This window comes from Mustela lutreola, chromosome 8, assembly GCF_030435805.1.
Source record: "Mustela lutreola isolate mMusLut2 chromosome 8, mMusLut2.pri, whole genome shotgun sequence".
Lineage (NCBI taxonomy): Eukaryota > Metazoa > Chordata > Mammalia > Carnivora > Mustelidae > Mustela > Mustela lutreola.
The window spans coordinates 140,131,315-140,157,605 of record NC_081297.1 but is presented as its reverse complement, the minus strand read 5'-3'; the positions used below and the strand labels follow the sequence as shown (position 1 = coordinate 140,157,605).

The 26,291-nt window shown below is 57.0% G+C and overlaps 1 protein-coding gene across 1 annotated transcript in view; it reads left to right on the top strand.

The window, feature by feature from the left end:
- MYH9 (myosin heavy chain 9) overlaps positions 1-26,291 on the top strand; it is an 89,367-nt gene that overhangs the window by 56,527 nt on the left and 6,549 nt on the right. The window contains exons 11-34 of the mRNA XM_059186854.1: positions 5-123; positions 1,822-1,974; positions 2,956-3,129; positions 4,452-4,625; positions 6,967-7,081; positions 9,325-9,518; positions 9,799-9,920; positions 10,674-10,743; positions 12,457-12,617; positions 13,466-13,574; positions 14,574-14,705; positions 15,092-15,298; positions 15,736-15,873; positions 17,134-17,257; positions 19,102-19,273; positions 20,267-20,479; positions 20,794-20,938; positions 22,089-22,295; positions 22,473-22,577; positions 22,797-22,949; positions 23,945-24,193; positions 25,224-25,436; positions 25,579-25,791; positions 26,042-26,203. Coding sequence (XP_059042837.1) covers positions 5-123; positions 1,822-1,974; positions 2,956-3,129; positions 4,452-4,625; positions 6,967-7,081; positions 9,325-9,518; positions 9,799-9,920; positions 10,674-10,743; positions 12,457-12,617; positions 13,466-13,574; positions 14,574-14,705; positions 15,092-15,298; positions 15,736-15,873; positions 17,134-17,257; positions 19,102-19,273; positions 20,267-20,479; positions 20,794-20,938; positions 22,089-22,295; positions 22,473-22,577; positions 22,797-22,949; positions 23,945-24,193; positions 25,224-25,436; positions 25,579-25,791; positions 26,042-26,203 — 3,824 coding nt within the window. The remainder of the gene's footprint in view (positions 1-4; positions 124-1,821; positions 1,975-2,955; positions 3,130-4,451; positions 4,626-6,966; positions 7,082-9,324; positions 9,519-9,798; positions 9,921-10,673; positions 10,744-12,456; positions 12,618-13,465; positions 13,575-14,573; positions 14,706-15,091; positions 15,299-15,735; positions 15,874-17,133; positions 17,258-19,101; positions 19,274-20,266; positions 20,480-20,793; positions 20,939-22,088; positions 22,296-22,472; positions 22,578-22,796; positions 22,950-23,944; positions 24,194-25,223; positions 25,437-25,578; positions 25,792-26,041; positions 26,204-26,291) is intronic.

Below are 26,291 nucleotides of genomic sequence, written 5' to 3'. Positions count from 1 at the left end.
GCAGCTGCCCAGAAAGTGTCCCACCTCTTGGGTATCAACGTGACGGATTTCACCAGAGGAATCCTCACCCCACGCATCAAGGTGGGCCGGGACTACGTCCAGAAGGCACAGACGAAGGAGCAGGTAGGCCCTCGGGCCGGGGGTGCGGGCTGTTTTCCTGGCAGGGTCGCTGTGGTGGCTGGTTTGGGGCCCGGTCTGGGCCACTGCTGTGATGGGCACCTTGCCTGGGTCCCTCATTCAGTCCTCCCAGCAGTTCAGGGAATAGGGTGATGTTGATCCCCAGCGAGAACATGAGAAAACTGGTCCAGGGAGTCAAGATGCTGCCCCAGGCTCCTGGCTTAGGAACGGCCATGGGTATGTTGTGCTCCTTTGCATGGAGTCGACATGGGGACTAATTGGTGAGTGTGGAGGCTCGTCCTGTTCTGGTGTAGAGTGAAGGGGGAACTCGCTGTTTCCTAGCACAACTCATTCTGGTGCCGGGACAGCGGCACCCACCGCCCTCGAAGCCCGTGCCAAGCGGCTCTCTCCCCACAGCCTGCTGTCTCATGGTGAGAGACAGCAGCGTCTTCCCTTGGCTGTGCCACATGGGCGGGCCTGCCTCCCCCAGGAGCTGGGATCCCTCCCCAGCCAGGCCCCTCTGTTGCCACTGGCGATGGGGGGGCTCTAAGGTGCTGTACCCTACCTTTCAAAAATACTTCAAAGTTCACATTTGTGAGTCCTTTTTCAGCCGTCCTACCATAGCAAGGAACGTTGATTTCAAAAGACAACTTGCACAATTAGTACCAACTGCATTTCCCTAATAACTAAAGAACCTTTATTTTTTTCCGTTATGAAACTATTGTATGAATGCTTAAGATTCAGAAAATACAGGGGTGCCTGGGTGGCTCAGTGGGTTAAAGCTTCTTCCTTCGGCTCAGGTCATGAACCCAGTGTCCTGGGATTGAGCCCCGAGTAGGGCTCTCTGCTCAGCAGGGAGCCTACTTCCCTTCCTCTCTCTGCCTGCCTCTCTGCCTATTTCTGATCTCTGTCAAATAAATAAATAAAATCTTTAAAAAAAAAAAAAAGAAGATTCAGAAAATACAGGAAAATCTAGTTAAAGAAAAAAAATTGTCACAGTCCTAGTCAGTGACAAGTATTGGGCAGCTTTTTATTTCCTGCAAGGTTTTTTCTTTTCTTTCTTTTTTTAAATTTAAATTTAAATTTTATTTATTTTAAGTAGGCTCCATGCCCAGTGTGGAGCCCAACGCAGGAATTGAACTCAAGACACTGAGATTGAGACCTGAGCCGAGATCAAGAGTTGGATGCTTAACCAACTGAGCCACTCAGGCGTCCCAAGGCTTTTTCTTTCTAAAACTTAGTTGTCACCATGGCTTTTTTACCGTGGGACTGTTCCAGCATTTGCAGAATAAGAGAGTGTAATGAGCCCATGAGCCCGTTGCACAGACAGCTTCAAGAGTTCCCGACTCCTGGCCTGTCTTGGCTCACCATCAATCTTACTCCCCCACCTCTCACATTGAAGGGGACCTCATACGTCTTACCGTTTCTTCTGTAGATGCCTCCATATGTTCCTCTTTATCTTTTTGCGAATGTCTGAGTACTTCATGCTGTGCGTGCATGGTCTGGCACCTAAATTGTTTCAGTTTCGGGTCATTGTAAATAACGTTGCAATGACCCTACTTGTGCGCGAAGCTTTTTTTCCTATCCTTAGGGCTGTCTCTCTGGGGGACAGCCGTGCAGGTGGATTGACTGGAGCAAAGGGTTACAAGGTTTAGAGGCTCCTTGCATCTGACATTCTGTCCCCCTGGGCGTGTCCCCTCCCAGGCGGACTTTGCCATCGAGGCCTTGGCCAAGGCCACCTACGAGCGAATGTTCCGCTGGCTGGTGCTGCGCATCAACAAGGCTCTGGACAAGACCAAGAGGCAGGGCGCCTCTTTCATCGGCATCCTGGACATCGCTGGCTTCGAGATCTTTGAAGTGAGCTCCCCTCCCGTGCTCTCCGGGCCACCCACTCCCTGGCAAGGAGTCTTCTCTCCTCCGGTCCCACGGCTGTCTGAGTGGGCCAGCTCCTCCCTCTCGTGGAGACAGGACACATCAGCTGGGTGTATTTTAAGCTCCAGCAAGCACCCGTCCCCCCACCCCCCACCCGGGCAGTGCTGGCGAGAACGGAACCTTCTGGCGGGTGCACTGGGAGCCTGCACAGGCAGGTGCTTTCTCAGATGGACTCTTCTAGCAACTGTTAATTGAGTGTTGGAGGAGACCTTGTGTCTGGCCCTGGAGACTGAGGTCTGGCTAGAAAAGTGACACTTGGGGTAGATCAGAGGTTCTTAGCCTCGGGCAGGTTTCAGAGAGAGACTGTGAACTCTGAGGGAGGCGGTGGGCAGGGGACTTACCTCTGTTTGTCACTAACATCTCGTTGATGTGACGCCATTCCTTTTAATTGGGAATTGAGCAGAATTGACAAAGCGCAGTTGTCCTAGCAGGGCTCAGGGTCTGTCTCCGGGGGGAAGCAGACGCTTTCACACCACGGCAGTTTGTGGAGATGACGTGCTGTCCTTCCCGCTCGTCTTCCTCAGCCTCCTGGAAGTCAGGGAGCCCGCAGCTTGTGCATGTTAATAAGGAAATACCACGTGTTCGTGTGGCACAGAGTTTTCATAATTACATTTCAGCCTAACTGTTTTCCTTTTTCATTAGTTCATCTATTTTATTCATTTTCAAACTTTGTTCTGAGAAAGGCTTTACCAAACTTCTAGAAAGGTCCATGGACCCCAGGTAGTGAGGAACCCCTGCTCTGGGTTTGGTAACGGAAGGCCACCTGCGGGTCTGGGCTCCCCGGGGGCCCGCACCAAGCTGCCAGAGGAGGTCCATCCTGAACTCCCACCCCACGCCTCGCCAAGGGGCCGCAGCTTGGCGGCAGGAGGGCAGGCACTGGGCTGACGTCGCACTCTCTCCCTGCAGCTGAACTCGTTCGAGCAGCTGTGCATCAACTATACCAACGAGAAGCTGCAGCAGCTCTTCAACCACACCATGTTCATCCTGGAGCAGGAGGAGTACCAGCGCGAGGGCATCGAGTGGAACTTCATTGACTTTGGTCTCGACCTGCAGCCCTGCATCGACCTCATCGAGAAGCCAGTAAGAGCCAGACCTGCTCTGACCTCAGCTTGTCACTCCTCCCCTCCAGGCCCCCCCATGCCCCGCCTCCCGCTGCACGTTGACATGGGGTAGAGGTGTTGTGTCTGGTTCCGCTCCGTGTTGGTGCCACCTGCAGGAATAAGCCCTCGGGCTTGAATCTGGTGCCTAGGGGCCTCACCCGGCTGCCGACCGGTGGGGGGCTGTGGCTGGTGCCCAAGTATTCTGTCTTCTGTCCTGGGAGACCACCCAGTGTTTACCTGAGGGGTGGGCTCAACAAGCCTGTCTTTGTCTTAGAGAAACAGGTGTGCTTTTATGCCGTAGCATCCTGTCCCCAGGTGCTTCTGCCCCGTGGCCATGGGCAGAGCCAGGGTGTTGAATGCTGCTTCCGTTGCAGGTGCTGAATCTGCTCTGTCCCCCTTAGGACTAACTCTGCACCAGAGCTGCCGGCCCCCGGCATTGGCTGTGGGTGGGCAGCAGTATCTGGAGAGCAGCTGGGGTCGCCTGCTTGTGTTTTAGGTTGGGCAGGATGTGCTCCTTCATGGAGCCCGAGCCGTTTCTTGGTCTGGGTTCTCTCTCGTTCCCAGAGTCCTGAGCCGCTGGAAATGGGTACAGCTGGAGACACCCCGACATGCCAGTTGCTGGAGGACTTGGGAGGGACCTTGTGCATTTGGAAGTGATAAGGCGGGGACAGGGGTTGAAACGATTCCTGAGCCTAATGTCAAGCATTTTACTTCTGTGATGAGTTTTTCTTAAATCAGTTGAGGTTTTCAGTGAGCAGGACCTCATCTGCCTTGGAGTCCGCTTAGCCAAGCTCCATAGCGTTTCAGTTTTCCTTGTCAATCCAGCGTGTTGCTGGGGCTCTCGCCACATGGGGTGCATACGCATTATGGGGGGCAGTGTCTCCAAGTGCCCTGGGCGTGCGGGCCATGGCACACACCTGTCAAACCCACCATGTGATTTCCAGGGCACGGACTCTGATGAACCATCTGGTTAAAGTGTGTCAGCCGCAGCCTAGACCTCAGAAGTTTCTTTTTAAATTAGAATTTTTAAGTGGGCTTGGTACCCAGTGTGGGGCCCGAACTCATAACCCTGAGGTCAAGAGTCATGTGCCGTATCCCCTGAGCCAAATGGGTGCCTCAGACTGGAGTTCCCGAGTTGAGTTTTGCTGATGCTTCCTTTCACCCCCTCTGTGGGGGCAGGTGTCACCACCTTCTGCTGACACTCTGGGGCTTCTGAACCCGAACCTCTGGCTTCTCATGAAGGGAATGGGTGGGGTGGGTCCCCAGGTTGTACTCACCTGTGGGGTGCTGCGTTTTTCCCAGGCAGGGCCCCCTGGCATCCTGGCCCTGCTGGACGAGGAGTGTTGGTTCCCCAAAGCCACCGACAAGAGCTTCGTGGAGAAGGTGGTGCAGGAACAGGGTGGCCACCCGAAGCTCCAGAAGCCCAAGCAACTGAAGGACAGAGCTGACTTCTGCATCATGCACTATGCAGGCAAGGTGAGGCGAGCTCGCGCAGCTGCACGTGCGTGGGGGGGGGGGGGGATGATTCTGTCCACGCCAAGGGGCGGGGCAGCCCTGGGGGCTGGTGGGGGGTAGGGAGTGGCCAGCGGGTCCGTCGTGGCAGTGATTGGCATCCACATGGCTCTCCTAGCTGGCGGAGCCCCGTGCTGTGCGCTGTTGCACGGGGAGCTCGCAGCCTGCTTGGACGGCGTTCAGACTGGTACTCAGTGGTCTGGTCGTTTGGTGCATTTTCTGGACATGGAAGGGAGATCCGTGCTACAGGCAGATGCTAGAGTTTGAATGAGAGCCTGCCACTCGTCAGTGGTGGCACTTTTGGTCAGTGAACCTCTCTGAGCCATGGTCGTCTCATCTGGAAAATCAGTAAGCCCCTCTGTACAAAGTTATTGAGTTCATGTAACTTTGGCTGCTGGCACAGCCTGTGCTGAGAGCCGCTCGGCCTTCGCATGCCTGCTCTTGGGCTGCGCTGTCGTGGCATCTGTGCCTGTCGTGTGTGTTGGGGAATGTTCAGCAGCACTCCTGGCTTCTACCCACCAGAGGTCACTAGCACTCTCCCTTGGTGTGACCAGAAGGTCTCTAGACATTGCCACATGTGGGGTGGGCATGGTGGCTCTGGTGGAGAGCCACCACTGTGGGTGACAGCTCTGTTAATGGCCAAGGCTGCCCAGCCACAAAATGGCAAAATTGCTCTTGTCCCGACCTGAGGAGGGGTGTCCTAAGTGCACAGAGCTCTGGACTTCGAATAAAGCTGGTTTCAGCAAGTTCTGTGTTCTTGCTGGAAGCTCTACCAGGTGCAGCCAGAACATGGGATGAGTTGGGCCAGGCCAGCCTTGACACTCTCATGGCTCTGCTCCCCAGGGACACCTGGTCCCCACACCTGGTCCCCGCCCACTGCTCGGGGTACTGTGTGGAGGGGCATGCCGCCTGTGGCCCGGCCTTCAGCTTGTCTGCTTCCTGTGGTTGCTGAGGCACACAGCTCGAGACTTTAAAAACACCCATTAAAAAAACCAAAACACCCCGAACTACCAGTGCTGTTTCTGTAGTTACCTACAGGTAACATCCCTGAGCCTGCATTCCCACTTCTGTCTTTGTCAGAAATGCCCGTGTAGAGGCACACACAGGGCTTTTATTGCAGTGTTATTTATCATGCCAAAAACCCGTCACAATGGAAAGCCCGCTCGTGTGCCTAAACGGTGAACCTGGCCACGTGGCCTGGGCTGCAGGCGTGATGGCTGCGCCAGGCGACCAGGACTCAGTGTCGGGGGCGTTGACACTTCCCCAGAGGTAGCATGAAGCCAGCATCACACACCGCACGGTCGATGGGCGCCTGTGGGGGAAACTCCAGACGGGGCGGTAGAAGAGTGCTGGCCCCAGGACAGTGGTCACCTCTGCGCCATGCTGTGGGTTCGGAAGAGGGAGGCTGAAGCGGCCTGAGGCGGCCTGCACTGGGTATTGTTCTGGGGTCTTTGCTGTGAAAGTACAGTGGATTTAAGAATGTATTTCAGGTAAGTGCGGCCTCCATCCGAAGTCATTATCACTCAGAAATAAGCGTATATGCGTCTGAGGGCTTACCTGCTTTTAGGAATCAGGAGAGGACGTGTTTATTGGGGAGGTGGAGAGCCAGTTAATCTTGGAAGATTTTCCATTTAACTTTTATAATTTTGAAGAGAGTTTGTCTGAAATTTCCTTCTCCAATTTTTTTTTTTTTAAGATTTTGTTTATTTATTTGAGAGAGAGTGAGTGGCAGAGATAGTGAGAGCATGAGTGAGTGGGAAGGAGAGGGAGAAGCAGGCTCCTCACTGACCAGGGCACCTGATGGGCTCAATCCCACGACTCCGGGATCACGACCTGAGCCGAGGAATGTATTTCAGAAAATAAGAATAATACAAGCTTAGGGAAAACTCAGGCGTCCTGAAAAGATAAAGCAAAAATCCTTGCTCTATTAATTAAAAGAAATATTGTAACACTTGGGTTATGTCCTGCCAAAATTTTTTTTCTTTATACTTATGTTACAATTAAATAAATAAATTAAATAAAATAAAATAGGATTCCATTATATTGGCACAGCCTAAATTTCTCAGCCAGTCCCCCGTTGCTGGATATTCATGTTGTGGGTAGTTTTCTCTCTGTCGCCCGTCCCACTGCTGAGAACGTCCTGCTGCAGCCTTGCCACACTCTTCACTCCCTCCTTTCTTGGAGAAGGAAATATCAGGTCGAGGGGTGTTCGTGTTCTTAAACTTCCTCACCCATGGGGCTGGCTGGCTTCCGGAGCGCCTGTCTCCCCAGAGCAGCCTGTGACCCGGGCCCCCAACTCTCGCAGGTGGACTACAAGGCCGATGAGTGGCTGATGAAGAACATGGACCCGCTGAACGACAACATCGCCACGCTCCTGCACCAGTCCTCTGACAAATTCGTCTCGGAGCTGTGGAAGGATGGTACGCCCTTTGCCCCCCGTCCCCTGCCTCCCCGTGGCCTCGGCTGGCCTCGGCTGCCTGCCTTCACCAGTCCTGGGACGAGGGCCCGGCCTGCCACCGTGGCCCAGATCCCCTGCACGCTGGTCCCCCATCACACACCCTTCTGCGGTTCCACCTCTCCGGGGCAGGCCGGTGGCTCTGGAATTCTTCTTCCTTGCTTCTGTCGGCTCCTCCTCTCCCTCTGCCTGGTTTTGCTTTAACCTCTCTGTTGCAGAACTACAGAGCACTCAGAGGGCCTATTTCTATCAGCGCTTTCCCTTTCTCCACCTAGAACCAGGTGACTGCCCCCTGGGGGGCTGACCCTCGTGTGCAGTGCGACGCGCTTCTGCTGAGTGTTCTTGCCCTTTGGCTCTCCCTGCCTGACTGCCCCTGTCCCCTCTCTGTCCCCCACTTGCGGGCAGGCTCTCCACCTCGATCTTGGAAAGGGGGGAAAATCCAGCATAAAAATTCATATTCTTCTTAAGAGCTGCCCCCTCTCCAAAGGGGGTGCTGTCTTGCTGCTTGGATGGCTGTGGGCATCTCAGCATGAGGTTCAGGGGTTGTGTGTCCTACTGTGTGTGTGTGTGTGTGTGTGCGCGCGCGCGCGTGCGCAAAGAGCCTCTGTGCTTTAGTTCAGCGCTCTTGGTGAGGCTCTGCTCCTTCTGGGCCCAGCCTCCAGGGGGCAGGACATGCTCCCCTGAAACGGCCGGTTTCTGTGGGGGCACATTCACCCTTCCTCTGAGCACCCTGAGCGGCCTTTACAAGCCTCCCACTCCCAGGAAGCCTTTGGTAGCTAGTGGGGTGGGCCCTGGGTACACAAGGTCCAGAATGCCTCCCACTTTGATGGACCAGTTTGCGGGTCTGTCCTTGCTCCTGCTGCTGTCTTCAGAGAAATTCTGAGCTCTGGCCACAGAGGAGTAGGAAACAGACTTTGTCTCAGAGTCCTCAGCCTTTTTTTTTTGAATATTTTTAAAAAATTTATTTATTTGACAGAGAGAGATCACAAGTAGGCAGAGAGGCAGGCAGAGAGAGAGGGGGAAGCAGGCTACCAGCTGAGGAGAGAGCCAGATGCGGGGCTCAATCCCAGGACGCTGAGATCATGACCTGATCCAAAGGCAGAGGCTTAACCGACTGAGCCACCCAGGTGCCCCAAGAGTCCTTAGCTTTTATATCCAAGAGCAGAAGGCTTCAAACTTGAAGTTGACTCTTGCTTAAAATGGACCTCCGGTCACCAGCCGCATTGGTTGGATTTGCTTGTTCGTTTCCTTTCACTGCGGAGGACATGGTTCCTTCATTGCTCTGGGCCTGCGCCACAGTGCCAACCAAGGGCAGTGTCCCAGGAGGGCGTGTGAGATGATAAAAACTATGAGCTCGGAGACCTTGCAAGACACAAGAGTGGGCAGGGGTCTGCAGACTCCTTGGGACCTCTTCGCTCCTGACACCGTGTGCTGCTCTGGGCCCCCAACCTACCTACCTATTTATTTATAGTTATTGTTAAAGATTTTATTTATTCATCAGAGCGAGAGAGAGTGCGCAAGCAGGAGTAGTGGCAGGCAGAGGGGAGCCCTGGGATCATGACCTGAGCTGAAGGCAGACGCTTAACTGGCTGAGCCACCCAGGCGCCCTAGGTCCCCAGTTTAGGGGGCTCTGCACGGGAGGCCCCCAGACAGTGAAGGGATCTCCCAGAGTCCTAAGAACCATGGCAGGTAACTTAACAGCTCCCACTTTCTAACTCCCAGCCTGTGCCCTTAGGAAAGGTCAGTGTGATTTCAGGGTACTGTTCTTTTGTTACGTTGTTCTTAGTGGGACGTACAGGTCCTACAGGTCAAGTTTTAACACCTCCCTAGAGCCAGCCTAGTGTAGTGGCCAGGCTCGCTGCCCTGAAATCCTGTTGCAGCTCTGTTACATCTCTCTGGGAAGAGGAGCTTAGCTTGCACGGTGGGCTGAAGAAGGGTGATGAGAATGGGGGGTTGTGGGGTTAGCCTGTGGACCCCCTGCCGTGGCTTTGCAGGCTCTCCAAACCCTTTGCCCTTTCCCGCCTCTTGTGTAAAGTCAAGTTTGCTGAATGTTTGGAGTTGACCTTTGCCCTCTGTAGATTCTAAGTAGACACGGTCTTGTTCTGTAGCTTCTTCTCCTTCTGTCCAGGTGTCTGTCTCTTTCCTGTCCCTCCACCCCCGCACTAGGACCACTGGGCACTCATGGGCTTTTTTGGGTGGTCTCTGCAGTGGACCGCATCATCGGTCTGGACCAGGTGGCCGGCATGTCAGAGACAGCGCTGCCCGGGGCCTTCAAGACACGGAAGGGCATGTTCCGGACCGTGGGTCAGCTCTACAAGGAGCAGCTGGCCAAGCTGATGGCCACACTGAGGAACACCAACCCCAATTTCGTCCGCTGCATCATCCCCAACCACGAGAAGAAGGTGCGGGTGCCTGGCCCCGTCTGTCTCCCTGAGCAGACGTGCTCCCCCTGCCTCCCACCACACACTGAGAGCCCCGGCAAAGACCCCGTGCGGCTCGGCACAAGGCTCCCTGAGCACACGGGCTATAGTTGTGGTCTGCCTTCTGCTGGGGTGCCTGCGGGCTGCCGGGACTCCCACCCCCCGGGGCGTTTACCCCGCGGAGTCCCGAGGGGCCTGCCCTGCCTCCTTCCGTCCACACCAGGCGCTGACGTGAGACCACCCCGTCTGTCTCCCTCTCCAGGCTGGCAAGCTGGATCCCCACCTGGTGCTGGACCAGCTGCGCTGCAACGGGGTCCTGGAGGGCATCCGGATCTGCCGCCAGGGCTTCCCCAACAGGGTGGTCTTCCAGGAGTTCCGGCAGCGGTGAGCCGGGGTTGGGGGCCTGCCCTTCCCATGGCGGGCTGCGTGGGCGAGGGAGCGGTTGCCTCATCCCTGTGGAGCGGGGGTCTGGCTGGCTCCTCCCGTTCCTTCTCTGTGCCTCCCTCTGTATGACAAGGGGTTTCTCTGTCTTGTTACCTTGCTGGCTGTCACTGCTCTTGACTGGGGACCCTGGTACTGCTTGCTTCTGCCCAGGCATCTTGGAGGAGAAATTAAAGAGGAATGAGCCAAAGACGGGGGTGTTCAGGGGACTTTGTGGAAGTGGAGGTTTCAGAGCACTGTGGCTTCCTGCCGTGTGCGCAGAGCAGGACATCAATGACACGGTCCTGTGTGCGTCATAACTATGTTCAGTGCCAGTTGCTGGCCCGATGCGGCTCTGTTTCTGGGACTGTCCCACTTGTTAGAGGCCCCTGCAGCGCCTTGGGGGAAAGGGGACAGATATGGACACTGGGCCATTGGCAGTTGGTGAGCCGAACCTAAAGCTTGCCCTTGTGTGACCGAAACAGCTCAGTGTGAATTTCTGTTCACTTTCTGGAACGCCTGAAGGCTGTCTGTGTCACTCAGCCTAAGGAGAGAGCAGGGTAGCATTTGCCGAATGTCTTCCTCCCCTGGGAGACTCGTGAAGGGAATCCCCGTGTGTGCTGTCCTGTAGGGATGGTCCTCCTCTCTCCCGTGCATCCCAGGCCCTGTGGAATCCAAGTGAGGAGTGGACTGACCAGGCTTCTCGTTCTTCCTCAGATACGAGATCCTCACACCGAATTCCATTCCGAAGGGCTTCATGGACGGGAAGCAGGCCTGCGTGCTCATGGTGAGTAAGTAGAGCTGCTGTCTCTGCTTCCTGCTGGGGCAGGGGGTGGGGGGCGCTGACACCCATGGTGGGTGTGCATGTGCATGGCCTGTGCCCGCGAGCCTGGACCCGGCCCTTCTCGCTGGATGACAGCTGCGCTTTGTTGTTCCGCGCTGACGCAGTCCTGATTCTGCCGGGGCCTCTCTCGGTGGCCCTGTTGGCCCTGGGCTGGTCAGAGATGGCGTGCGGGACTGGGCAGTGTGGAGACTAATGCTGTGGTCACGGCAGGCTCTGGTGGGAGCCGGTCCCTTCCTTTGGGGTCCAGTCTCGTGCTTTCTTGCTCGTGTCTCCTGGGATCGTCACACCCAGTGTGGGTGGCAAGGGAAGCCCCCCAGCAAGGCAGCCAGCCCGGAGCATGGCTCTAGGCCCCCACAGTGTGTGCTTCTGAACATTTCCTCTCAGCCCCTCGAGCAGTGCCTGCTGGGCAGCAGTGTGTCGGGATGAACGACAGCCCCTGGGGACTCAGTGGCGGAGCTGGGGCCGGATGCCCTCTGTTCTGTGTCCTACTGTATTGGTGTTGTGTTGTTCTTCAGGCGGTCAGGGTGGGCTGCCCCTGCCTCCTGTTGTCTTTCCTCTGTGTTCTTTCCAAAGCGGAGAGAGAATGGGGTGGGAGTTGTCAGAGGAGAGGGAAGGAAGAAGTAGACACCTCTGTGCGAAGCTCTGCATTAGGTGATGGGGGGGGGCGGGAGGGAGGAGAACGCTCCCTGCTGTGCAGTGCCACCAGCTGGGGGGACTGGGGCCTGACGGGGAGGGTGCATGGGCCAGCCTTTCTCCAGGCTGTCCAGGCTAGGGGTGGGGCAGGGAGGGCAGATGCCCGTGGTGACTCCACCCGCAGTGTCCTTCCCTGCTCCTCCCAGGGCCTCTCCAGGACAGTTGGGGCCATTTGCCACCGCCCCCCCCCCCCCCCCCCCCGAAGCTAGTTCAGATTCCACTCGTCCCATCCCAGGCTCTGCCTTTTTCAGGGCGTGTTTCAGTCCTTGTCTCCTAGGCAGACAGGCAGACAGATGGGCCCCTGCCTCGGTGGGTTAACAAGAGAGCCCTATACTATACCCAGACCGCTCAATGATGGTAACGGGCATTCATTCTGCTCCATCCGCAGCACATGTGGCCCTGTATTGAGCTCAGCTTTCCTGTTCAGATCTCACAGCCGTACGGGGGCTGAGGCACTATTATTTGCTTGATTTCTTCACTCTTGTCCTAATTAAAGAAAGTATCGTTCCCATTCTCCAGCTGAGGAAGCACAGGCTCCTAGAGGTTAAAGCCCCAGGTCCCCTAATTAGTGTTTGGTCCAGGGCTTGGCCTGAACTGGAGCATGTCCTGGTCTTGGAGACGGTGACGATGCCGCTCAGCCACCTGTGGTTCGAGGGTGGCCTGGCTGGGCACGGGTGGCCCGTGGTGGCAGTGCACGGAGGTGGGAGGTGGAAGGAGAGAAGACCTTTTGGTCCCTTTGATGTCGAGGTTCTGTGTTTTCCCGCTGTCTGGTGCGTCACCCTGCCCTGTGCGGGAAGCCACCTGCCCCTCCTTCCGGCATCTCTGAGCCCCCCTTTCTCTGGCTCTGGGGGACAGGCTGCCCAGCGGAGAAGTGGCCACTGCTGGGACGGCCCGCTGGCTCCAGCGTTGTTCTCAGGGCCCCGTGGTGGCACGTGGTGAATGGCCCGCTCTGCTCCCCTCTAGATCAAAGCCTTGGAGCTGGACAGCAATCTGTACCGCATCGGCCAGAGTAAGGTCTTCTTCCGGGCCGGCGTGCTGGCCCACCTGGAGGAGGAGCGGGACCTGAAGATCACGGACGTCATCATCGGCTTCCAGGCCTGCTGCAGGGGCTACCTGGCCAGGAAGTGAGTTCTCGGAGGGGCCCACCTCTGCCCGGCCTGCCCGTGCTCTGGCTTCCTGGCTTTCCTGCCGCACAGGGGCACGGATGCTAGCCAGGGCTGGAGCTCTGTGCCCCCTGCTTTCTGGATTTGTGTCTCGGGTTTAAAGTGACGGGCTGGGAAGGGGTGACTCTGGGCCTGATTTGCCTGCCGCAAAGTTGTGCTTCCCAGTATTCCTCACGGTGTCCCTTGTTGTAGGGATGATGCCCAGTGGTCCCTGTCCCAAGCCCCTTGTGCTCCCAGTACAGGAGACTGTCCTCCAGTCTGGAGCTTCTCCTCGGGAGTAGGGCTCACCTGCTGCGGGACAGTGGCTATGGCAGTTGCACACTGGGCTTCCAAACCCCTGTGTCTGTGCTTGTGGCTGTGTGTTTCAGTGTGAGCTGGGAGTCCTGGGAGACAGAACATAGCTTTGTGGTGTTTGGACAAATGGGGTCCTCACATATCCCCAAGTTGACACATTAAGCCCACCTTTGCAGGACACGAGCTGTTATTTTCCACCAAAGGCCCCCACTGGAGGGTGGCAAGGAGCTGGAAAGCTGCAGTCTGTCTACTAAGTGTCGAGCAGTTCTGCTAGACACAGAGCTAGTTAGCCACAAGGGACTTTCACCCTGTGAACATACTTGTCCCTTGGTGATGGACAAAGACTTGGTGACTTGGTCCTTGTCACCTTCTGGGGGCTCACCTGCAGGACTCACCCCCAAGGCCAGGCTCCTTCCCTGCACTTGTGCCTTGAGGCATCTCAGGTGGGGAAGGGTTGGCTCCCCCATCTGCTGGAGCTGTGTGGTCTCCTGCCCTAACGGGGTCCCTCTCCCCAGGGCCTTTGCCAAGCGGCAGCAGCAGCTGACGGCCATGAAGGTCCTGCAGAGGAACTGCGCCGCTTACCTCAAGCTGCGGAACTGGCAGTGGTGGCGGCTCTTCACCAAGGTGGGTTCCCTACGGGCTTCCCTCGCTCCTGACCCCCCCAGCACTCTGCTGGCCTCCGTCGCCTCCTTCTGGCCTCTGTGAAGGACTTGGGGCCCAGGGAGCTGCGTGTAGCCTGGGCCTCCCTGCCCACCCCTTACCTGAGCCTGCCGACTTGAGCCTGGGCTGGGCCTGCCCTGCAGGGTCTGGACCCTGCGCACTTTGGCATGTGTCTGGCATGGATGGCCTGGGCGCTGGGGCTGCGCGTGCTGGGGGTGCTGTCCTCCCAAGCAGCCACAGGGCCATGGGGTGCTCCCAGCTGGACAGGCCTTCCTTTCCCTAGGCACACCCCCCCCCCCCCCCAAATCCCTTCATCAGGAATGTAGTTCAGGTTGCTTTCGATTGTAATAGATAATTTGTGGCCATTGTGAAAAGTTAAACTAACACAGAGTGTAGAGAAGCAGACAGACGTTCACACGTGATTCCTTCAGCCCCGAGCCAGTGTGTCTGTGCCAGGACGACGTTTGCATGTTTATTCCCGCTTTTTTACTCTTTAAGTCTCCGCTCACAAACCATACTCACGCAGTCTTACCTAGCTGAGCTCTGACTTGTGTAACCAGGCTTGTGTTGTGTATTTGCCATTTAGGATTCCTTCGTGAGCATTATTTTTTAAAAGTCAGCGTCTTGTCCCCTGGAGACACTTCCTGTTTTATCTGGCCGCTCTCCCCGTCATGTGTGTTTCTCTCCTTCCTAGTTTTTCATCCATGTGAACACGCTGTCCACATCTTTGTGCACGCACGGGTGGTTTCCCTGACCTGTATTTTAGCGGGGTCAGAGGCCCCGGACACCCAGCACCGAATCCATCTCCAGGAAGATGGTCTGTGTTGGTACCTATTCCTTCTCCCCCCGCAGTGGGTCTGTTTGGCCATCCCTCTAGGGAGCTTGCCCCTCGAGCCTGCCCTTTGCAGGTGAGGGCTTGAATAGGTATCCTTAGCCAAGCGCCTCTGCCTCCATCTCTCCCAGGTCAAGCCACTGCTGCAGGTGAGCCGGCAGGAGGAGGAGATGATGGCCAAGGAGGAGGAGCTGGTGAAGGTCCGGGAGAAGCAGCTGGCCGCTGAGAACAGGCTCACAGAGATGGAGACCCTCCAGTCCCAGGTAGGGGTCTGTGGGCTCTGGCCTGTTGTTGGGCCGGCCGCTCCCAGTGCTGCCACCTGCTGGCCAGCAGGAGGCGGGGCGTATTGGGAGTTGCCGGAGAGGTTTTGCTGTTCCTGTAAACAGACCCCACTGGGATTCTGTGATATAGGGAGGTGCCCGGTGGGACAGAGAGTTCCTGGTTGTTGGGTAAATCTCTCCGAATCCATTTACCGGGGATGGTGGTGCACGGCTCACAGGGTAATGGTGAAGGACCCGGAACACGATATTTGGGGAGTGCCTGGGAGCCTCAGCAGCCTCAAGACAGGAACTGTTCTGGTGGGCGGGGAAGCCTGAGCGCCAGGACCTCCGAGCTGCCAGGGCTCACGTGGTCCCCATGCTCTTTGCAGCTCATGGCAGAGAAGCTGCAGTTGCAGGAGCAGCTCCAGGCGGAAACGGAGCTGTGTGCCGAGGCGGAGGAGCTCCGGGCCCGCCTGACCGCCAAGAAGCAGGAGCTCGAAGAGATCTGCCATGACCTGGAGGCCAGGGTGGAGGAGGAGGAGGAGCGCTGCCAGCACCTGCAGGCCGAGAAGAAGAAGATGCAGCAGAACATCCAGGTCAGCCCCCTTTCTCCTCCCAAGAAGGGGTAGTGCTGCCTGCAGGACATGGGGTGGAGGGGATGGAGTGCAGTGCCCCGGGAGCCAGAGAGGAGGCTGCAGTCGCCGGGGCTGTGGGAGGCCGCTCTTTGGAGAGCTCCTCTCCGCAGGCAGGGAGTCCTCATGGGCGTCAGACACGGGGGATCCCAGGCAGTTTGATTTCATACCCTCAGTCCTCACTGTGGTCCGTCCGAGGAGCCAGGGCGATCGGCTCTGCCTTTGGCTCATGCTGCTGGGGGGCAGCTGGCTCGGGGATGCACCTCAGAAGCAGCGAGCGCACTGTTGGGCCGGGTTCCCTTTTCGGCTTGCCCTAGTTGTGAAGATGGAAGCCCACCAGTGGGGTGGGGTTGGTCCGTGTGGTCTGCTCCCCGCTCACAGTCTCCCCGGCCCCGTGGTAGGAACTGGAGGAACAGCTGGAGGAGGAGGAGAGCGCCCGCCAGAAGCTGCAGCTGGAGAAGGTGACCACCGAGGCCAAGCTGAAGAAGCTGGAGGAAGACCAGATCATCATGGAAGACCAGAACTGCAAGCTGGCCAAGGTGAAGCCCAGGGGGCCCAGCCACATGGTGGGCAGAGGTGGGGGTTGCATCTGGGCACAGGCTAGGCTCCGGGATCCCGGTGCACCTGCCTCCCTCCCTCTCCTGCGGCCACAGCGTCTGGCGATCACGGGCCCTCCTGCGTGTCTGTGGCCTCTGCATGCCAGCGTCCTACTCAATGGGGTGTTTCTCACCACTGAGTGGGGCCCAAGGGCAAGGTTTGGCATATCTTCTCGGTAAAGCTCTCTGTCAGGTTTCAAGATGCAAGACTTACAGCTGAGCCATCTGTGGGGTCTTGCACATCCGTCTCCGAGGGGCTTCAGGCACCGTGGTGGCTCAGTGTGGAGGCGCGGGTGCTCTCCAACAGCCTTCCCAGTGTAGTGGCTGTTTCTCTTAGAGCCAAGTCGGGTCCCCGTCGGAGTCTTATCCAGTGAGCAGATAAAAGCTCAGAGTCGAGTCAGTTGAAAGGGTCAGAAGGCTCCCCCCAAGCCCAAGTGTGGGGCCCGGGCGGATGTGGCAAGATGACAGCCTGTGGACTCTGTGACATGAAGCTCAGATACCTGGACTGGGGGTTGGTGTTCGGTTAGTTCTGGGCCTGGGAGGTCAGCCTGGTTGGGGACTTGTTAATATTAGGACTCCAGTGGTAGCCACGCAGCAGAAGGTGTGGGGAGCAGCTGGGGTGTTTTGGAGAAGCTTTCACATGAGAAAGGCGGAGGTCACAGCCCACGCATTCGACGGGGGCCGGGCACATAGCCGGTGGAGTCATTGTGTCTGAAGCCCCTTCCCAATTCTGGCTGCCACCTATGTGTCTTTCTTACTTGAGCTTAATTAAAGGGTGACGCAGGTCCAGGAAGGCCTTAGGCACCCCCATTTGTAGACCTTGAGGAAGCCCACCCAGCTGATTCAGGGCTGCCAGTGACTTTTTTTCTTTATAAGATTTATTTATCTGAGAGAGACCATGAGGGGCAGAGGGAGAGCATCTCAGGCAGACTCCCTGCTGATTGTAGAGCCTGACTTGGGGCTTGATTTCAGGACCCCAAATCATGACCGAAACCAAGAGTCCATCACTTAACCGCCTGCGCTGCCCAGGTGCCAGCTGGTGACCTTTCAGGATTACCCTTTGATCTAGAAAATCCTAGTGAATCAAGCATTTGAGTCCTCCCCTTGGTTCAGTCCTAAATTTCCAGGCAAGTTATACTTTGAAGAGTGCTAAAGTGTTCTGTGCTCAACTAACTTTACTCTTTGACCCACCTCACCCCTCAGGAGAAGAAGCTTCTGGAAGACAGAATAGCCGAGTTTACCACCAATCTCATGGAAGAGGAGGAGAAATCGAAGAGCCTCGCCAAGCTGAAGAACAAGCACGAGGCGATGATCACCGACCTGGAGGGTAAGAGGCAGCAGGCAGGGACTGAGGTGCCCCTGCTGCAGGCCCCAGCTGGACCTTGCTGCCGGGAGCAGGAGCACTGGGCTGGTCTCGTGTTCACTGCGTGCAGGCAGGCTCGTAATTTGCAGCCCCTAACGACTGCCCTGAAGACCTTGGGGACAGCTCTGGTCCCTGTGGGTGTCTGGGCCTCCGGGCACTGGCTGGACTGGGGACGGATATTCCTCCACGTGAGGGGCTCTTAGAACACTTCGGCATTTCTCTCTTGTCGTGTGCCGTGAGTTGCACAATATTGACGTCCTGAGAGGTCCGAAGTTTGACCCCAGCTTTGCCGCTTACCGGCTGTGTCACCTCGCAGCTCTCCCGTAATCTCCGTGGGCTTCAGTTTCTCTTCTCTTCAAGGGGGCACAGTGAACGGGCGTCCACAGGGACGACACTAAATCACACGTACAGCCACACCATGCGGGGCTGGGCTGGACAGATGGCACGAGAGGCCATTGCTTGATTCGGGGCAGGTGACCAATTGTGCCTTCGTCTCCCTGTCTTGTGGGAGGACAACAAGGTAGAACACAGGTCTGTGTCTTTTGAGACGTGTAGGTAGCAAAGGGACAGGTGAGAGGGGACCACTGTGGAGGCTCCGAGCTCATGCCAAAAACCACCGCTCCGTCAGCAGAGACTCGGGGCAGCCCTGTGTGCCCAGGGCACTTGGTGTGTAGGGCCCAGACTGTCCAGACTGAGCACCAGGAGGGTTTTCCTATCCCCTCCTGCCCCCTTCACGTTTGTAAGGGCTGAGGCGAGTCAGGCCGGAAAGGGGAAGTAAGGTGCTGGAGGGACCTTGCTGCCCAGGGACTCTCTCCCTCATCCAGGTCTAGGAGGGCAGAGCCACTGGGCGGGCAGACACACAGGGGGGCTCAGGTTTGACACCGGTGAGTGTTAAGAGAGATGTGGGACAGTCTGAACACACACGTCTAGTGGGAGTGGGAATTGGTAGTGGCCTTGAACAGTCTGGTGCTGCCTGGTGGCTTTGAAGCTTCACGTGCCTACAACCAACTCAGCACTCTTGGCCACATACCCTGGGGCTTCCGGGCTAGCGCCCATGGCAGCAATGCTCCTGAGGGCACACGGTGAACGCGACCCGAACGCCCATCAGTAGTGGCACAGGGATTGCTGGGGTCCATTCACCAGACTGGTCCATGGAGCTCAGTTGCACTGACCCTTAACTTGCTCAGTTTCAAGGTTTTACTGTTGAGTGACAGAAGCAAGTGGAGGAATGAGTCGCTGACCCTTACTGAGCACAGACTCTGGGCTAGGAGCTGTCGTGAGTGCTTACGAATACCAATGCCCACGAGCCTCGCAACCTCCTGAGTCAGGTGGTCTCCTTATCCTTGTTCAGGTGATGCACAGAAAGGTTAAGGGGTTACCTGAGTGACATCCTAATGGGAATCATAAGGCCATACATTGGACCCTGATCGCCCATAATGACTGTATAGAATTCATACAGGATGTTCCCTTACACAATTTAAGTTCTTGAATGAAGCCTGTGTTTTAGGGAGGCAGACCTGGTACAACTTAAAGGAAAACAAAGGAGCCGTGAACACAACTTGCAGGGGAACGTAGGTCCCTGGCAGGGCAGGTCAGCAGAGTTTGAGGTGACACCGGATGTGGCAACTCGGGGGGTGTTCTTTCCTTCATCCAAGCCTTGGGTACAAGTGTCTGCTTACTGTGATGTTTTAAGGCTCACATATGTTTTAGAACAAAAACTCAGTATTTTTTGTAAAAATAGAAAAAGGTGGAAAAAAAAATCTGTGGGCACTGAGGGCTCTGTTGGTGTCCCCTGGCTTGTTCCTCAGAACGCCTCCGAAGAGAGGAGAAGCAGCGTCAGGAACTGGAGAAGACTCGCCGGAAGCTAGAGGGGGATTCCACTGACCTCAGTGACCAGATCGCCGAGCTGCAGGCCCAGATCGCCGAGCTCAAGATGCAACTGGCCAAGAAAGAGGAGGAGCTGCAGGCCGCCCTGGCCAGGTGAGGGCCATAGCCCACAGCAGGGTCTGTCCACCCTGCTGGCACCTGCTGCCATGCAAGCTGTGCTGCTGCTGTCCTCTTGGAGCTGTTGCGCAGCAAGATAGGTCGTGTCCCGTTAGGGCATGCGTGTGGCTGCTTCGTCACTGTCCCTTTTTAGTCCCCCAGAAGTCATCCCCAGTGCCCTAGGCCTTCCTTTCTCGCATTTTTAAACTTTCTGGTTATAGGTCTGCTTTAAAAACAAAAACAAAAAACCCAAAACTTCGTTTTAGTGTCACAAGAAAACTGAGCAGAAGGTGCACAGAGTTCCCCAACAGCCCTGCACCTCCCCCATGCGGCCCTGCCCAGTGTCACTTCGCATCCCCAGGGCGGGGGGGGGGCACATTAATTGCAATTAACGAACCTGCACTGGTGTAATTTTCACCCCCAGGGTATGTACTGCACCTTTGTAGTTTTCCTTAGTTGCTGTAATGGTGCAGTGCAGGCGGCGTTTCATTTCCTTTTTAATTTTCACTTAACATTTACTTATTTACTTATTTTTACATTTCAAGCACTGAATTTCAGTTTGGAAAATGAAGTGATTCTTCTTCTTTTTTTTTTTTTTAAAGATTTTATTTATTTATTAGACAAAGATCACAAGTAGGCAGAGAGGCAGGCAGAGAGAGAGAAGGAAGCAGGCTCCCTGCAGAGCAGAGAGCCCGACGCGGGGCTCGATCCCAGGACCCTGGGATCATGACCTGAGCGGAAGGCGGAGGCTTTAACCCACTGAGCCACCCAGGCGCCCTGAAGTGATTCTTCTATGACGTTTTTCAGTTCTCAGAGTGGTTTTGCTTTTAAATCTTCTGGAAGCGTCAGATATGTTTCTGTGGAGAGGAGCACCTGAGGCCTATGGTGACGATTTCCAGAAGCAGCTTTGGCTGCTCCTCTCCAAAGCCTTTTCTTCACGCTCTGCTCCCTGAGGTGGAAAGAGCCTCCTGATGTTGGTCTCTTCGACAGAGTGGAGGAAGAAGCCACCCAGAAGAATATGGCCCTAAAGAAGATTCGTGAGCTGGAATCCCAGATTTCTGAGCTCCAGGAGGACCTGGAATCGGAGCGAGCTTCTAGAAATAAAGCTGAGAAGCAGAAGCGGGACCTCGGGGAGGAGCTGGAGGCTCTGAAAACGGAGTTGGAGGACACTCTGGACTCCACGGCTGCCCAGCAAGAGCTCAGGTGCGTTTTGCAGCCGAGGGGCCAAGTCACTAAGGATGGGAGTGGGGAGTGGGCAGGGAGGGTGAGGCCCCCTCAGCAGCTCTTCCCTGGGTTGAAGAAACTGCTGTGGAGTTTGGGTGAGCCCTGAATCCTCCCAGATTCAGAGAGCGTCTGCAAGCCTGGGCTGGAGGATTCATGGCCTGGAAGGGAGCATGGCTGGGCAGCAAGGCTGGGGTGGCCGGCGCCTCTTGCCAGGCTCTTTGCAGCTGGGGAGAAGAGCCCAGGGCGGCAGCACGCCCAGGCCTGGCCTCCATCCTGAGGGTGCTTCTTTACAGGTCCAAACGCGAACAGGAAGTGAACATTCTGAAGAAGACCCTCGAGGATGAGGCCAAGACCCATGAGGCCCAGATCCAGGAGATGAGGCAGAAGCACTCGCAGGCCGTGGAGGAGCTGGCCGAGCAGCTAGAGCAGACGAAGCGGGTGCGTGGGCTTCCCTGGGACGGGCTCCGTGACTGCGGGCGGCACTGGGCTGCTGGCGGGGCAGAGTCCTCCTGGAGGTGGGCTGCCGCCTGGGCCAGGCCTGCAGAGCAGAGTGGCTTCCAGTACCAGCTGCCTGGGTCGAAGTCCAGGCTCCAGCCCTAAGCGGCTGTGTGACTCAGGCCAGTCGCTGCCTCTGTGCCTCAGTCTGCCCATCTGTAGAGGAGGCGAAGGATAGGTCTGTCTCATGCAAATCCCTGACTGTTGGGAGTTGATGACAGGTAAAAGCACGTGAACAAGTGAACGATAAAGACTCAGCAAGTTGTTTGAGAATGACTGTTAGTGTTTTGTTCAGGACCCGCCAGACCAGAAAGCCCCCATGAATTGGAGTGGCCTGGTGCCGAGTGCCAGAGGGCCCCAGGTTTTCTCTGGAGCACCCCCATGTCCTCAGCTGGAGTCTTGGTGGGAAGCCTTGGGATATTGATCCTGCTGGTCTCAGGCAGGGGCTGGGCCAGACAGTTCTCCAAGACCACATTCTGCCTGCTGTGGCCCCTAGCATGCAGCCCGAGAGGTCAAAGGCTTTTGCACGTGACGGCCTGTACAATATTCTCAGAGGCGTGCCTTGTCCATCCAGGCCCCTTCTGGTGGAAGCCTTACCTTACCCTTCAGCTTTTCCTTTCCCAACATACCCCGTCATGTGTGCAGCCCCCTGACACACATCTATGACTCTGTGACCAGCTCAGTGGAGAGCAGAATGGGACTGTCGAGTGGATTCTATACACGCCACTCGTAGATATTCTGGAAGATCATCACGTCATCACAAAGAACACACATTTCACAGAGGCTTTACTGGAAGCCTGACTGAGCAGCTATTATTTCTCTTGGTGTTCTGATACTGCTAAAGTCTTCCTTCCATAAGATCCTTATGCTTGAGCTGGGCAGGGACCATTGCTAAGCTGAGGACACGGGCTGTGTGTCCCGTCCGGCCAAGTGAGGAGTGCCGGTCAGGCCTGAGCGTCCGGCCGGAGGCTCTCGGCTGCATGTGTCCCCCAGGCTGGCCCGCTGGTGTTGCTGCCGAGAGAGCAGACTCCTCTCTCCGGGCTCTTCCAGGGCCTCACTGCCCCTTCCCACCTCGTGGCTTGCATCCCCACAGGTGAAAGCCAACCTGGAGAAGGCGAAGCAGACGCTGGAGAACGAGCGAGGGGAGCTGGCCAACGAGGTGAAGGTGCTGCTGCAGGGCAAAGGGGACTCTGAGCACAAGCGCAAGAAGGCCGAGGCGCAGCTGCAGGAGCTGCAGGTGAAGCTCACCGAGGGCGAGCGCGTGCGCACGGAGCTGGCCGACAAGGTCACCAAGCTGCAGGTGAGGCCTCCGCTGCGTCCCGGGCCCCGGGCAGGGGTGCCTGCTGCCGCGACTCGGTCTTGGCCCGGATCTCCAGAGCTCCTCCCCTGCTCCCTTTCAGGGAGGCCTTTGGGTTGGCCTGACGGCTGAGGTGGGGCCAAAGCACTCATGGGCCTTCTCCCTCCCATCCCCGTGCAGGTTGAGCTGGACAACGTGACGGGGCTTCTCACCCAGTCTGACAGCAAGTCCAGCAAGCTCACCAAGGACTTCTCCGCCCTGGAGTCCCAGTTACAGGACACACAGGTAAAGACGGCAGCAGGGCCCAACTCCTCCGATGACCCGTCCTCCCCCGTATCTATAGGGTCTCCGGGTCCTTCTGCCCTTCCTCTTTCCTGCTCCCCCCGGCCAGGTCTGTAGCAGCTGTCCTCCAAATCAGAGGGACCGGCTCCTCCCTCCCGTGGAGGGTGTGGGGCCTGCAAGGCTCTGGCCCTGAGCCCCGGTGTCCCGCGTGTCTCGGTGTAGGAGCTGCTCCAGGAGGAGAACCGGCAGAAGCTGAGCCTGAGCACCAAGCTGAAGCAGATGGAGGATGAGAAGAACTCCTTCAGGGAGCAGCTGGAAGAGGAGGAGGAGGCCAAGCGGAACCTGGAGAAGCAGATCGCTACCCTCCATGCCCAGGTTCGGTACCGCTCCCCTGCTGGGTGCCCCGCTGCCCCCTTGAGACTCGGGAGCTGCTGCGGGGAGTCTGTAGGCTGGGGAGAGTCCGCCCGGGCGCCGTATCTCAGGAAGCTCTGCCCTCGCCAGCCAGAGCTGCTAGCCAGGGTCTCAGGTGGAATTCAGGGGTCTGTACATGTTGTGGAGGAGACGTTCTGTCTGTGTTTTCCACTAGTCAGGCTGACATCAGCGTGGTGTTCGATCACACATGTAAGCTGTGAGGCAGGCAGCAGCAGTACATGAGGTGTGAAGGAAACCACAGATCGCTGTGTCTGAGCCGTGGCGAGCTTTGGGGCATCACGGTGGGCCCGTCGCTTCGGGAGCTCGTGCTGGACACACTGACAAGGGAGCACATGGACACTGTGTCACAGTGTAAAGAAGTACCCAGCAACTGCATTTTTCTGTAATTTTGTACTTGCTGATCTTAGCATCTCACGCTCATTAAAACACCATTATAAGGAGGTCACAGTCTTTTTCTAGACCGTCAGAGGGTCTATAACCGGAAATAGATTAAGAGTCGCATTCTACATCTCATGTAGGGCTCAGCGGCCAGCCAGGAGATCTGTACTGCCTCCTGGGGAGAGGGGTGTAGTCTGTGCTCCAGTCTGGGTGGGAGTAGCTGGTGGCTGGTGTGGCAGCTCTGGCTCCGAGTGCGAAGGGGGCTGCAGGATTGATGCCCGTAGATCTCCTGCCTGCAGCAGACAGACTCTGTCCCTGGCAAGAGACCGATGTCGGAGGATGATATAGGACGATGGAAAGCAAGAGGCTTGGTGTACATCTTGACCGAGAGGCCGACCCAGGGCTGCAGGCACTAGGCAGATGCCCTTGGCAGAAACCTCGTTTCTCTCACTTCAGCTGAAGAGGGGCATGTCCATAACTGGGCCTCTGCTCATGGCGTGCGAGCTGGCTGCCCCTGCCCTGGACCTGGGCCGTCTGCCTAACTCTGTGCCCCTGCCCAGGTGACGGACATGAAGAAAAAGATGGAGGATGGCGTGGGGTGCCTGGAGACCGCGGAGGAAGCCAAGAGGAAGCTCCAGAAGGACCTGGAGGGGCTGGGCCAGCGCTACGAGGAAAAGGTGGCCGCCTATGACAAGCTGGAGAAGACCAAGACGCGGCTGCAGCAGGAGCTGGACGACCTGCTCGTGGACCTGGACCACCAACGCCAGACGGCCTCCAACCTGGAGAAGAAGCAGAAGAAGTTCGACCAGGTGGGTGCGGCCAGGCTGCCCCCCTGGGCCTGTCCTGTCAGGCACATCCATGGGGCGTCGAGGCTGGGGTCACCTCACACCTCGCTGGGGAGGGCAGGGCTCCCCCTTGCAGCAGGGTGTTCTTCCCCTTTCCCACGTCTGACATCTTTCAGATGGTCTTACATAGGACTTTTACATAGGACTCTTACATAGGACTTTTTTTTCTTTACTCTCAACATGGGGTTTGAACTCAAAACCCCAACGTCAAGTATGCACATGTCCTAATGACATCCCTGTGATATAGGATTTTTATTGATACATCCTACCTCTGCCTCATTCCAAAAGCTCTGGGGCCCCTTACGGAGAGATCCAGACAGTGGGGTAGGACAGTTCAGGCAAACTGGTCAAGTGTAGCCCCATACATGTTGCTGGGGGTGGAGGTGCACCGGATCCCGCCACGTTCCTCTCCTCGCTGCTGTCCGCAGTTGCACCCCTGCAAGGTGCTGGCGAAGTCTAGAACATTGATCCTCTGGCTGTTTAAGAAATGGGGCTGGGGAATAAAGAGGTATCGGCAGAAGGTTTGGGGAGATGGGGTGATGAGGTCTGGCCGCAGGTGGGCCTGCACGGAGAGTGGACACCCAAGAACTTGAACGTAAATGGGCATCCTTGACGAGCGCCACAGGTGGGCCTCTAAACAGCCAGATGGACATGGTTTTTAAGGAAAACAGCAACTGGTTGTTCAGGAGAACAGGGTTTTTTCTAGTTCTGAGGGAGAAACATTCCGTGTACGTTCTCAGGGAAGGGGTGCTGATTGTTAAATGATGAAAACTGGCCTCACAGGGTGCTGGCAGAGGTGATCTCTGTCCTAGTCTGGTTACAAGGACATGCTACATGGCATGTGCCACACTTGGGGCCCGCCAAGTACCCTGGGCGACAGCCTGGTCCCCTCCCCTTAGACCCGCACCTAGGACCCTTAGTCCCCAAGGAGTATGGGTGTGGAGGCTTTGCTCACCTGAGGGCTGGAGGCTCATAATGACCACCTCTCCCCCAGCTACTGGCAGAGGAAAAGACCATCTCAGCCAAGTATGCGGAGGAGCGTGACCGGGCAGAGGCAGAGGCCCGGGAGAAGGAGACCAAGGCGCTGTCCCTGGCCCGGGCTCTGGAGGAGGCCATGGAGCAGAAGGCGGAGCTGGAGCGGCTCAATAAGCAGTTCCGCACGGAGATGGAGGACCTCATGAGCTCCAAGGATGACGTCGGCAAGAGCGTGAGTACCGGGTCGGCGGCTGGCTCTGGGGAGGGCGGAGTGGGGACAGCCCCATGGACTAGGGGCTGAGCGGACACCAAGGCTGGGGACGTCAGGGACCTCATTCCTCAGCTCCTGACTCGGTTTCCCTCGGCGGGGTCAGGTCCACGAGCTGGAGAAGTCCAAGCGGGCCCTGGAGCAGCAGGTGGAGGAGATGAAGACGCAGCTGGAGGAGCTGGAGGATGAGCTGCAGGCCACAGAGGACGCCAAGCTGCGGCTGGAGGTCAACCTGCAGGCCATGAAGGCCCAGTTCGAGCGGGACCTGCAGGGCCGCGATGAGCAGAGTGAGGAGAAGAAGAAACAGCTGGTCAGACAGGTGTGGACGGCCCCCCACGCTCACCCCCGTTTCTGGCAGGCTTCTTTCTCCTTTCTCCCCCTGGGTTGTGTCGGGCTCCTCCTCCACTCCTTCAGGTTCCAGTCGCCTGTCTCCAGGGTCAGGGACCCTTTCTTTGATGGCCTATAGTCTTCGTGGGACCCTGCAGGCCCTGTGCAGCCTGGCTTGGGCTCAGAGCGGGGCAGGGTCTGGGTGTTGATGCTGCTGTCTGAGCCATCGGCCTGTCCCCCAGGTGCGGGAGATGGAGGCAGAACTGGAGGATGAGAAGAAGCAGCGCTCGATGGCAGTGGCTGCTCGGAAGAAGCTGGAGATGGACCTGAAAGACCTGGAGGCCCACATCGACTCTGCCAACAAGAACCGAGATGAGGCCATCAAGCAGCTGCGCAAACTGCAGGTGAGGCCACGGGCCATGCGGGGCGCGGCTACCTGGGCTCAGGCAGGGACTGGGCACTAGTCGGTGGCTGACAAGTGCCGAGGAACAC